Raw genomic sequence first — 12648 nt, forward strand, 5'->3', positions numbered from 1 at the left:
CCCACATCCACAGCGCTGCAATGGGGGTCCCCAGCCCCCCAGGAGCGCGGTGGGGGTCCCACTTTACCGAGGGGACACCGGGGGGGTCCCCACGTCTGTCCCCCCCCCCCAGCTCCTGGCACAAAATGGGGGGGGGGTCAATGCGACCCCCCAACTTTCAGCTGCTCTGTTGACATTGGGGGGTGTGGGTGAGAGTGAACGCAGCTGCCTTCACCCCCCCCCGCCAAATAATGTCCCCCATCAATGTCCCCCACCCAAGAGCCCAACTGCGGCACAGGGGACCCCGATGTCCCCCCCCGCGCTGGGAAAACCGCCGGGATCGGGCAATTTTGGGGCTGTGGGCTGGGAAATGGGGGAACACCCTGGAAAGTTCGGCGGATGATTCATTGCGGGGGGGGGCGGGTGGCACATGGCGCCGGCACCGGCACCGCACCGGGGACACCGCACCAGCACCGCACCGGGGACACCGCACCGGGGACATCGCACCGGGGACACCGCACTGGGGACACCGCACCAGCACCGCACCGGGGACACCGCACCGGGGACACCGCACCGGGGACACCGCACCGCACCAGGACACAGCACCGCACCGGGGACACGGCACTGGGACACAGCACCGCACTGGGACACAGCACCGCACTGGGACACAGCACCGGGACACGGCACCGGCACCACACCGGAACATGGCACTGGGGACACCACCACACTGGGGACACGGCACCGCACGGGACACGGCACCGCACCGGGACACGGCACCGGGACACAGAGCAGAGCTGCAGGATTAAAGGGGGTGGGGGGATTTTGGGGGCTGCGCGGTGGGGCCGCGGGGTCCGGCTGAGCTTTGCGGCGCTGTGACCATGACGGGGATGGTGACGCGAGGCGGCGGGGCCAGCGCTGGTGTCACCTGCACGGGCACCTTGTCCTGGACATTGTCCCCATCCCCAGCACTGTCCTGGTCCCAGGTGACGTCCCCGTCGAGGACAACGTCCCCATCCTGGGCCGTGTCCCCATCCCAGACACTGTCCCCACCCCAGGAACTGGTTGTGAACTGGGACCGTCCTGAGCAGCATCCCCATCCCAGACAACGTCCCCATGCTGAACAGTGTCCCCATCCCTGAAACTGTCCCTATCCCAACATGTCCCCATTCCAGACAATGTCCCCATCCCCTGGCCATGTCCCCATCTTGGACATGTCCCCATCCCAGAAACTGTCCCCATCCTGACATGTCCCCATTCCAGACAATGTCCCCATCCCCTGGCCATGTTCCCATCTCAGACAACGTCCCTATCCCAAAAAGTGTCCCCATCCTGGCCATGCCCCCATCTTGGCCATGTCCCCATCCCAGCATGTCCCCATCCCTGGCCATGTCCCCATCCCTGGCCATGTCCCCATTCCAGACAATGTCCCCATCCCTGGCCATGTCCCCATCCCTGGCCATGTCCCCATTCCAGACAAAGTCCCCATCCTGGCCATGTCCCCCCCGCCATGTCCCCCCAAGGCGTTGCGGCGCTGGTACCTGGGGGTGTCGGGGCGGGTGACGGTGACGCGCGGGGGGGCGCCGAGGGGCAGCGTGTTGGGGCGCGGGCGGCCGGGGGGCTCCGGGGGGTCCCGGGGGGGCAGCTGCAGGTTGGCTGAGGGCCGGCGGTGCCCCCGGTGCAGCTCAGCACCCGGCATGGCCCGGGGGTCCAGGGGGGGCTGCGGGGAACGGGCGGGGGGTCAGAGCGGCCACGGCATGAAAGCAGGAGCCCCCCGCCCCACCCCCCCCCCCGGGACCCCCTGTGCCCCCCCAGTGGCCCCTGTGCCCCCCGGTGTCCTCAGTACCTCCCTGTGCCCCCCCAGTGTCTCCAGTGTTCCCTGAGGACCCCTGTGCCCCCCCCAATGTCCCCAGTGTCCCCTGTACCCCGCTGGTGTCCCCTGTGCCCCCCTGGTGTCCCCTGGTCTCCCCAGTACCTCCCTGTGCCCCCCCAACGTCCCTGGTGTCCCCTGTACCCCCCTGGTGCTCCCTGTGCCCCCCCGGTGTCCCTGGTGTCCCCCAGTGTCCCCGGTACCTCCCTGTGCCCCTCCAGTGTCCCCAGTGTTCCCTGAGGACCCCTGTGCCCCCCCCAGTGTTACTGGTGTCCCCTGGGGACCCCCTGGTCTCCTCAGTACCCCCCTGTGCTCCCCCCAGTGTCCCCTGTGCCCCTCCAATGTCCCCAGTACCTCCCTGTGCCCCCCCAGTGTCCCTGGCAGCCCCTGTGTCCCCGCGGTGTCCCCTGAGGTCCCCGGTGCCCCCTGAGGTCCCCTGCATCCCCCTGTGCCCCCCAGTGTCCCCGGTGCCCCCCTGTACCCCGCCCAGTGTCCCCGGTGTCCCCTGAGGTCCCCGGTGCCCCCACCTGCTCCTGGGGCCCGGCCACGTCGCTCGGGTTCTTCCTCATGTGCCCACCCGGGCGGGGGCTCAGGGCGCGGGGGCCATGGCGGGGGGGGGTGGGGGTCCCCGACACGTCCCGGGGGCTGCGGGGGGAGCCGGGGTGAGGGGGGCACCGAGCGCCCCCCCGTTCCCCACACGCTCATTGCAGCCGCGGCGCGACCGGAGCCCCCCCCGCTGGCACGGCCACAGCCCCCCCGGGATCACCGGTGCTGGGGGAACCGCTCCGGGGACCCCCGGCTCCTCCTGCCAAAGGTTGCCAGGGAAACCCCGGGATCACCGGCACCGCCCCCCCCCGGTACCGGGATCCCTCCCCCGGTACCGGCATCCCTTCCACATTCCCCCCCCGCGGTACCGGCATCCCTTCCGCATCCCACCCCCGGTACCGGCATCCCCTCCCGGTACCGGCATCCCTTCCGCATCCCCCCCGGTACCGGCATCCCCTCTCGGTACCGGCATCCCTTCCGCATCCCCCCCGGTACCGGCATCCCCTCCCGGTACCGGCATCCCTTCCGCATCCCCCCTCCCGGTACCGGCTTTGGGAATCATTTTCTGCTATTAATTAACGACCAGACGCTGTCACTGGTGGGGGGACCCACAGCCTCGTGTCCCCCCCCGGCCACCCCGGTCCCTCTACCGGGATCCCCACCGGCTCCGGTTTCGGGTCTCGCACCCCCCGTGGGACGAGCCGCGGGGATCGTGCCCACCCGGGGCTCCGGTGCCGTTAGCGGCTGCTGCGGCAGCGGCTCCCGCGCCCCGAGCGGGTGCTGCCCGGTGTCCCCGTCCCGCAGCCCCGGGGATCCCCGGTCCCGCATCCCCGGAGCCTCCGGTTCTATAGTCCCCGGTCCCGCATCCCCCGGTCCTACATCTCCGGAGCTCCCGTTACTGCATCCCCGGAGCTCCCGGTCTCGCATTCCCGTATCCCCCAGTTCTACATCCCCGGAGCTCCCGGTCCCGCATCCCCCGATCCTGCATCCCCGTATCCCCCGGTCCTACATCTCCGGAGCTCCCGGTCCCGTATCCCTGGAGCTCCGGGTCCTGCATCCCCGTATCCCCCAGTTCTACATCCCCGGAGCTCCCGGTCCCGCATCCCCGTATCCCCCGGTCCTACATCTCCGAAGCTCCCGGTCCCGTATCCCTGGAGCTCCGGGTCCTGCATCCCCGTATCCCCCGGTCCTACATCTCCGGAGCTCCCGGTCCCGTATCCCTGGAGCTCCGGGTCCTGCATCCCCGTATCCCCCAGTTCTACATCCCCGGAGCTCCCGGTCCCGCATCCCCCCCGGTTTCCCGGGGCTGCCTCCCCTGCGGTCCCGGCCATCTCACGGCGGGGGGGGCACCGGCGGGATGGATGATGCTCGGGGACGGGGCAGCACCGGGGAGGGGCTCCGGCAGCGGCGGGGGCACGGGAAGGAGCCGCCCCGTTCCCGCTGCCGTTCCCGTTCCCGGCGCGGTCCCCGTTCCCGCTGCCGTTCCGGTTGCGGTCCCCGTTCCCGGCGCGGTTCCCGTTCCCGGTGCAGTCCCCGTTCCCGGCGCGGTTCCCGTTCCCGCTGCCGTTCCGGTTGCGGTCCCCGTTCCCGGCGCGGTTCCCGTTCCCGGCGCCGTCCCCGTTCCCGCTGCCGTTCCCGTTCCCGCTGCCGTTCCCGTTCCCGGCGCGGTCCCCGTTCCCGGTGCGGTCCCCGTTCTCGGCGCGGTCCCCGTTCCCGGTGCGGTCCCCGTTCCCGCTGCCGTTCCCGTTCCCGGTGCGGTCCCCGTTCCCGCTGCCGTTCCGGTTGCGGTCCCCGTTCCCGGCGCGGTTCCCGTTCCCGGCGCGATTCCCGTTCCCGGTGCGGTCCCCCTTCCCGGCGCCGTCCCCGTTGCGGTCCCCGTTCCCGTTCCCGGCGCGGTCCCCGTTCCCGGCGCGGTCCCCGTCGCCGTCCCCGTTGCGCTCCCCGTTCCCGTACCTGTGCGGCTCCCGGTGCCGCGGCGCTCCCCGGCACCCACCCGCCTTTGTTGCGGGCGGCGGCCCCGGTGCCGCCGGGAGCTCCCGGTGAGCAGCGGCGGCGGAAACGCGGCGGGAACGGCTGCCCCCCCCCCGGCCCCTCCCCCGCGCCCACGCGTGTCCCCCGGCACCGGGGGTGTCCCCGGGCACCCCCAGTGTCCCCAGCGCTGTCCCCCCCGGTACCTCTGGGTGTCCCACCCGTGTCCCGGTGTCCCCATGTCCCCCCATGTCCCTCTGTCCTCATGGCCCTGAGTGTCCCACGGTCCCGTGTCCCCAAGTCCCCGCGTCTCCACGCCCCTGGGTGTCCCCATTGCCCTGAGCACCTCCTGTCCCTGTCCCTGTGTCCCCATGTCCCCGTGTCCCCAAAGCACCATGTCCCCCCATGTCCCTGTGCCCCCATGTCCCTCTGTCCCCATGTCCCTCTGTCACCACATCCGTCTGTCCCCAAGCCCCTGGGTGTCCCCATTACCCTGAGCACCTCCTGTCCCTGTGCCACCATGTCCCCCTGTGCCACCATGTCCCCCTGTGCCCATGTCCCCATGTCCCCCTGTCCCCATGTTCCCGTGTCCCCCTGTCCCCACATGTCCCTGTGCCCCCACCCCTATGTCGCCAGGTCCCTTTGTCCCCATGTCCCTGTGTCACCACGTCCCCCTGTCCCCAAGCCCCTGTGTGTCCCCGTTGCCCTGAGCACCTCCTGTCCCTGTGCCACCACATCCCCATCCCCCACGTCCCTCTGTCCCCATGGCCCCACATGTGCGGCACCAGCGGGGTCGCCCGTGCCTGAGGATGACGGTGGGAGCCCCCCCAGCCCCCCCCAGGCCTCGGGGCGTCGAGCGGGTGGCCCCTCCCTCACCCCTTTTTTCCCGGCGTGCGTGGCCCTTTAAGAACCACCGCCATCTTTGTGCCGGGCGCGGCGGGCTCTCCCCTCGCACGCATGCGCGGGGCGGTGCGGCGACGCAGCCGGAAGCGCGCGGGGCGGCGCGGCCGGAAGTGCGCGCGTCGCGGGCGGAAGAGAAGGCGGGGCGGGCGCTGGAGGGTTCGAGAAGCGGCCGGAGCGGCGGCCCGGGCGGCCCGGCCATGGTCGATTACAGCGTGTGGGACCACATCGAGGTCTCGGACGATGAGGACGAGACGCACCCCAACATCGACACCGCCAGCCTGTTCCGATGGCGGCACCAGGTGCGCCCGGGGAGGCCGCGGTTCTTCCCCCCGCCCCCCGCCCTAGGCCCGTTCCCATGACAACCGGAACCCCCGTGAGGAGGGGGGGGTGTGTTGCCGTGCCAACCGGCTCCGAGGACCCCCGGGCGGGGGGGGGTGGGTGTTCCCGTGTTGTCATGGCAACCGGTGGGTTGGGCTTGGTCCCACCTCTCCCCCAAAAAGAGGGTTCAACCCCCCCAAAAAGTGGCTCCAGCCCCTCCTAAAAGGGGGTCCAACCCTCCCAAAAAAAGAGGGTTCCAGCCCCCCCTAAAAAGAGGGTTCAACCCCCCCAAAAAGGGGTTCCAGACCCCCCAAAAAAGAGGATTCAACCCCCCCAAAAAGGGGTTCCAGACGCCCCAAAAAAGAGGATTCAACCCCCCCAAAAAGGGGTTCCAGCCCCCACCCTAAAAGGGGGACGCGGCCCCATGAAAATGGGGGTCCCAGCCCCCCAAGAAAGGGGGGTCCAAACTCCCCTAAAAAGAGGATTCAACACCCAGCAAAAGAGGGTCCAACCCCCCCATAAAAGGGATCCCAGCCCCACCGAAAAGGGGTTGAAACCCCAACAAAATGGGGGTCCCAGCCCCCCCAAAATGAGGGTCCTAGGCCTCATCAAAGTGGGGGTCCCAGCCCCCCAAAATGGGGGTCCCATCTCCTTTGGCACCCTCCTTTTTCTGCCCCCCCCCTCGTTTCCATAGCAACCAGTGCCCTCCTCAGGATTCCTTCCCCCCCCAATCCTCCCCATGACCGGGGTCCGTGGGGGGGGCACAGCCCCTGCCCCCCCCCCCCCCCCCGCCAGGAGGCCACTTTGGGGGGCACCGGTGGGTGCTGGGAGGGCTCTTGTGCCCTTTACCCCCCCCCAGTGTCTCACAGGGGGTTCTCCCCGTTTGGAATGGGGGCTTAAACTGGGGGGGGTCACTTCTTCCCCATTGAACCTTCAGGGCCTTCAGTCGCTATTTGCCACATTCAGCCCCAATTTGGGGTGGGTGGGGAAGAAATCTGCCCCCCAAAATCTTCCACCAAAAACCCCATGGATGAGCTTGATCATTTTTCCCCTAAAACGGGGGGTTTGGGAACATTCATGTCCCCTTTTTCTCCTAAAACATGGCGGTTGGGGACATTCATGTCCCTTTTTTCCCCTAAAATGGGCTGGTTTAGGTGCGTTTGTGTCCCTTTTCTCCCCTAAAACGGGCTGTTTGGGGACATTCATGTCCCTTTTTTCCCCTAAAGTGGGGCGTTTGGGGACATTTATGTCCCTTTTTTCCCCTAAAGTGGGGCGTTTGGGGACATTCATGTCCCTTTTTTCCCCTAAAATGGGCTGGTTTAGGTGGTTTGTGTCCCTTTGTTCTCCTAAACCGGGCTGGTTTGTGTCCATTTGTGTCCCTTTTCTAAACCAGGCTGTTTTGGGGGTGTTCACATCCCTTTTAACCCCTTAAACACGTTGTTTTGGGCTTTTCCAGAGCACCCCCCTCCCTAGGGATCCCAGACCCCCTGCTGCATCTCCTGCTTCCCTAATGAGCCGCGAGGATAATTAATGGTTATTAACCCCCCATTTCCCATCGTGTCGCCCCAGGCTCACGTGGAGCGGACAATTAATGCTGATTAACCCCCCGTATCCCATCCTATCACCCCCAGGCTCGCGTGGAGTGGACAGTTAAGATTGATTAACCCCCTTATCCCATCCTATCGCCCCCAGGCTTGTGTGGAACACATGGAGCAGTTCCAGAAGGAGAAGGAGGAGCTGGAGTGGACAATTAACACTGATGAACCCCCATATCCCAATCTATCACCCCCAGGCTCGCGTGGAGTGGACAATTAACACTGATTAACCCCCATATCCCATCCTATTGTCCCTAGGCTTGCATGGAGTGGACAATTAACACTGATTAACCCACATGTCCCATCCTATTGCCCCCAGGCTCATGTGTAGCGCATGGAGCAGTTCCAGAAGGAGAAGGAGGAGCTGGAGTGGACAATTAACACTGATGAACCCCCATATCCCATCCTATGGCCCCCAGGCTCTGGTGGAGTGGACAATGAACACTGATTAACCCCCATATCCCATCCTATCGCCCCCAGGCTCGCGTGGAGCGCATGGAGCAGTTCTAGAAGGAGAAGGAGGAGCTGGAGCGGACAATGAACACTGATTAACCCCCATATCCCATCCTATTGCCCCCAGGCTCGCGTGGAGCGCATGGAGCAGTTCCAGAAGGAGAAGGAGGAGCTGGAGCGGGGCTGCCGGGAGTGCAAGCGCCGCGTCGCCGAGTGCCAGCGGCGGCTGGCGGAGCTGGAGGCGGCGGGGGCGCCGCGGGGGGAGCTGGAGAAGCTGCGCGCCGAGGCCCAGCAGCTGCGCACCGAGGAGCGCGGCTGGGACGCCAAGCTGGACGAGCTCCGCAAGAAGGAGAAGAACATGCCCTGGAACGTGGACACGCTCAGCAAGGACGGCTTCAGCAAGGTGGGGTTTGGGGGTTCGGGGGGGGCTGTGTGGCTCTGTGACCCCCCCGGGGTGACGTTGGGGTGGTGTCGCCCCGCAGAGCGTGTTCAATGTGAAGCCCGAGGAGAAGGAGGAGACGGAGGAGCAGAAGGAGAAGAAGCACAAGAGCTTCGTGGAGAGATACGAGAAGCAGATCAAACACTTTGGTGGGTGCGGGGAGGGGCCAGGACCCCCTTTTTGGGGGGGTGTTACCCCCTTTTTGGGCTCTGGGACCCCCTTTTTTGTTGGGGCTGGGACCCCTTTTTGGGGGGGTTGAGACCCCCTTTTTGGGGGCCTTGGACCCCCTTTTTTGTTGGGGCTGGGACTCCTTTTTGGGGGGGTTGAGACCCCCTTTTTGAGGGTCTTGGACCCCCTTTTTCTTGGGGCTGGGACTCCTTTTTGGGGGGGTTGAGACCCCCTTTTTGGGGGCCTTGGACCCCCTTTTTTGTTGGGGCTGGAGCCCACTTTTTGGTGGGAGCTTGGACCCCCTTTTTGTTGGGGCTGTGGCCCCTTTTTGGGGGGTCTTGGACTCCTTGTTGATGCTGGAACCCCCTTTTTGGGGGGTCTTGGACCCCTTTTTGGGGTGCTGGGACCCCTTAGGGTGACCACCCCCCTCCCTCCAGCAGCTGGAACTCATCCACTGACATTTCCCCACATTCCTCCCCATTTTTTGGCCGAATTGAAGCCTCGTTCACCCCAATTTGGGCCGGGGGGATCGGGATGAACCCCCCCTCGTCCCCCTAACGAGCTTTCGCTAACGAGCTTGATGGATTCCCCGCCCTGCAGGGATGTTGCGGCGCTGGGACGACAGCCAGAAATACCTGTCCGATAACCCGCACCTCGTTTGCGAGGAGACGGCTAATTACCTGGTCATCTGGTGCATCGACCTGGAGGTGGAAGAGGTGGGGAAACGGGGTGAAACCCCGGGGATTTGGGGCCGGGATGGCGGCCTCGTCGCCTCGGACGTTGGGGCGTTCTGGAGCTTTAGATCATCGCTACCCTCAAACTACCGGATTTACCACTAAACTGTGACCCCGTTGGACCCCGTTGGACCCCATTAGACCCCATTTGATCCCATGTGACCCCATTGAACCCTGTTTGACCCAATTGGACCCCATTTGATCCCATGTGACCCCATTGAACCCCGTTTGACCCCATTGAACCCCATTTGATCCCATGTGACCCCACTGAACCCCGTTTGACCCAATTGGACCCCGTTGGACCCCATTTGATCCCATGTGACCCCGTTGGACCCCGTTTGATGCCATGTGACCCCATTGGACCCCGTTTGACCCCATTTGATCCCATGTGACCCCGTTGGACCCCATTGAGTCCCGTTTGACCCCATGTGACCCCATTGGACCCCGTTTGACCCCATGTGACCCCATTGAACCCTGTTTGACCCCATTTGATCCCATGTGACCCCATTGAACCCCGTTTGATCCTGTTTGACCCCATTGAACCCCGTTTGACCCCATTTGATCCCATTGGACCCCATTTGATCCCCTTTGACCCCGTTTGACCCCATTTGATCCCATTGGACCCCGTTTGACCCCATTTGATCCCATTGGACCCCGTTTGATCCCATGTGATCCCATTGAACCCCGTTTGACCCCATTGAACCCCATGTGACCCCATTGAGTCCCATTTGACCCCATGTGACCCCGTTTAACCCCATGTGACCCCATTGAGCCCCATTTACCCCCCGGACGGTGACGACGTTTCCGAATCCCCACGACCCTTCATGGGACGGAATTTATCCCCAAAACTCCCGTTTAAACCTTTCCCGGTGCAACCTGGGGCCGTTGCCTTTTGTCACCCCCCCCTTGTCCCCCCAACCTCCTCCTGGGGGGGTTTGGGGACCAGAAAGGTGCCCCCTGCCCCCCAAATCATCCACAACCCCCCCCCGGCCACCTCCACCTTGGCCTTGGCTGTTCCACGGGCACCACATCCCCCACCTCTAATTTCTGCTTCAATTTGCTTTAAACCCCTTTTTTTTGGGGTTTGACCCCCCCACCTCATCCTCACCCCCCCCCCCGTGCCCCCCCACGCCGAACACCCCAAAACCACAGAAAACTGGGGCATAATTTGGGTCAGAAAGCACATTTTCCATCACCCACTCCAACCCTAAACCCACCACAAACCTCAAATCCCTGCCCCCCATTCACCATTTATCGTGTTTTTCTCCCCAAAAAGGGGTTGGGGGTGACCCCCCCACCCCCTCGCTGCTCAAATGGGTGAATTTTGGGGTGCTCGCCCTGTCCCCCCCAGAAACACGCGCTGATGGAGCAGGTCGCCCACCAGACCATCGTCATGCAGTTCATCCTCGAGCTGGCCAAGAGCCTCAAGGTGGATCCCAGGGCTTGTTTCCGGCAATTTTTCACCAAAATTAAGGTAAAAACCCCCAAATCACCCCCCCGGGTCATTAATCCCCCCCTGCAGGTCGTTAATCCCCCCCCATGTCATTAATCCCCCCCCAGGTTGATAATTACCCACCACAGTGACTTTTCACCCCGTGGGGTGAAGATAAATCACTGCTGGATTAATTGTTGGGGGGCATTTTGGGGGCGTTTTTGGGCACAATTTGGGGGGGGGGGGACAAAATTAATCTCTTGTCGTGATGATTAAACCATTTAGGACCCCAGGGTGGATTTTGGGGTGGAAAGCGAGGATTTTGTGTCCCCTGTTGCGGTGAATAAAGGGAAGGAAGGAGCTGGATGTGAAGTTGTGAGGAGGAGATTTGGGACAATTTGGGCACAATTTGGGGACAACTTGGGGTCAGAATTCCCCTCTTATCATGGGGATGAAACCCTTTGGGAGCTGAGGGTGGATTTTGGGGTGGAAAAGGAGGTTTTTGCATCCCCCATTGTGTTGAATAAGTGATGGAACGAGCTGGATGTGAAGTCGCGAGGGGGAGATTTGGGACAATTTGGGCACAATTTGGGGTCAAAATTCCCCTCTTATCATGGGGATGAAACCCTCTGGGAGCTCGGGGTGGGTTTTGGGGTGGCAAGCGAGGTTTTTGGCCCCGTTTCGGCACAGACGGCCGACCAGCAGTACATGGAGGGCTTCAACGACGAGCTGGCCGCCTTCAAGGAGCGGGTGCGCGGCCGCGCCAGGGCCCGCATCGAGAAGGCCATGAAGGAGTACGAGGAGGAGGAGCGGCAGAAGCGCCTGGGCCCGGGGGGGCTGGACCCCGTGGAGGTTTATGAGTCCCTCCCCGCCGTGAGTACGAATTTTGGGGCTAAACCAGCCAATTTCGGTCGTATCCTCGCATCTTGAGGTGGGTTTCGTGTCGCTTTTAGGAGCTGCAGAAGTGTTTCGACGTCAAAGACGTTCAGATGCTGCAAGACACCATCAGCAAAATGGACCCGACTGTGAGTTGTTGTTGTCCCCCCCTCCCAAAAAACCTTTAGACCCCCCCCGCAAAAAAAACCCCTTTTAATCAGGTTTTAATTGAATTTAGGAAGCCAAATATCACATGCAACGCTGCATCGATTCGGGGCTTTGGGTCCCCAACGCCAAAACGGGGGAAGGAGCCGAAAAAGGAGGCGGCGGCGAAGCCGTTTATGAGGAGATTCCCAGGGAAAACGGCGACGGGGAGAAAGGAGACGCGTGAGAAAGAGGCGGAAAGGGGCGGAAAATGGGGTGAAGGCTCAAAAAAAGGCGGAAAGCGTGAAAGAATTAAGCTTGGCGCTTTTTTTGAGCCTTTACGGTAATTGCGCTGCGCCTTTTTTGAGCCTTTACGGTAATTCCTTTGCGCTTTTTTTGAGGCTTTACGGTAATACTGTTACCGTAAAGGCTCTAAAAGAGGCGCAATCATAAAAGAATTACCCTAAAGGCTCAAAAAAACCCGCTTAAATCATAAAAAATAAGTGTAAAGGCTAAAAAAAAAAGATGTAAAGCGTAAAAATAATTCAGTGTAAAGGTAAAAAAGGCAAAAAACATAAAATGTTTGTAAAGGGTAAAAAAAAACCGACGTAAATTGTGAAAATGGTGTAAGATATTAAACAATAAAAGGCACTAAGGGGTCCACACTTTACGCGCCTTTTAGTGACATCGTGGAGCTGCTGCACCCCCCTTTGTCCCCCCCATGGCCTGGGGGGGTTTGGGGGGTTTGATGGTGGGGGGGGAGGTTTTTGGGGGGGGGTCGCGACTGTGGTGTTGAATAAAGAGATGGAGGGAGCTGAATGTGGAGTTGAGGGGGGAATGGGGACAATTTAGGGGGGGGACACACAAGGTGGAGCCCCAGGGGGGGAATTGGGGACAGTTTGGGGTGGGGGGGGACATGATGGAGGCCCCTGGGGGGGAGTGGAGACAATTTGGGGACAGTTTGGGGGTGGGGGGGGGACAAGACAGAACCCCAGGGGGGGAATTGAGGACAGTTTGGAAGTGGAGGGGGGAAAGATGGAGTCACCAGGGGGGATATTGGGGACAATTTGGGGATGGGGGGGGGGGGGGGAAAGACAGAGCCCCCGGGGGCAACTGGGGACAATTTGGAGGTGGGGGAACAAGACAGAGCCCCTGGGGGGGTGGGAGGTTCAGGACCGCCCCCCCAAGGCTGACTTGGGGGGCCAGATGTGCCCGTGGCTCTATCC

General features: G+C 63.0%; 2 protein-coding genes across 2 annotated transcripts in view; one reads left to right on the forward strand and one right to left on the reverse strand.

The window, feature by feature from the left end:
* The window catches only part of PDE4A (phosphodiesterase 4A), a 25591-nt gene extending 21160 nt beyond the window's left edge, over positions 1 to 4431 (reverse strand). Inside the window, exons 1-3 of the mRNA XM_071800681.1 lie at positions 4346 to 4431; positions 2374 to 2491; positions 1518 to 1696 (exon numbers count right to left, since the gene is read on the reverse strand). Coding sequence (XP_071656782.1) covers positions 1518 to 1696; positions 2374 to 2415 — 221 coding nt within the window. The 5' untranslated portion in view covers positions 2416 to 2491; positions 4346 to 4431. The remainder of the gene's footprint in view (positions 1 to 1517; positions 1697 to 2373; positions 2492 to 4345) is intronic.
* Positions 4432 to 5376: 945 nt separating this feature from the next.
* CDC37 (cell division cycle 37, HSP90 cochaperone) lies at positions 5377 to 12087 on the forward strand. Its single transcript, XM_065859306.2, has 8 exons — positions 5377 to 5562; positions 7757 to 8032; positions 8112 to 8217; positions 8837 to 8952; positions 10322 to 10444; positions 11093 to 11275; positions 11356 to 11427; positions 11517 to 12087. Exons 1-8 carry the CDS (start codon positions 5461 to 5463, stop codon positions 11667 to 11669), a joined length of 1131 nt encoding a protein of 376 aa, XP_065715378.1. The 5' UTR covers positions 5377 to 5460; the 3' UTR covers positions 11670 to 12087.
* The last annotated feature ends 561 nt before the right edge of the window (positions 12088 to 12648 follow it).

This window comes from Patagioenas fasciata, chromosome 32, assembly GCF_037038585.1.
Source record: "Patagioenas fasciata isolate bPatFas1 chromosome 32, bPatFas1.hap1, whole genome shotgun sequence".
Lineage (NCBI taxonomy): Eukaryota > Metazoa > Chordata > Aves > Columbiformes > Columbidae > Patagioenas > Patagioenas fasciata.

What these genes read in the sequence shown, in the direction of transcription:
- CDC37 (XM_065859306.2), top strand. Translation starts at nt 5,461, where the DNA reads ATGGTCGATTACAGCGTGTGGGACCACATCGAGGTCTCGGACGATGAG. An exon ending in GCAAGGACGGCTTCAGCAAG is followed by an intron (nt 8,033 to 8,111) that starts GTGGGGTTTGGG and finishes GTCGCCCCGCAG; the next exon opens with AGCGTGTTCAATGTGAAGCC. An exon ending in TCAGCAAAATGGACCCGACT is followed by an intron (nt 11,428 to 11,516) that starts GTGAGTTGTTGT and finishes AATTGAATTTAG; the next exon opens with GAAGCCAAATATCACATGCA.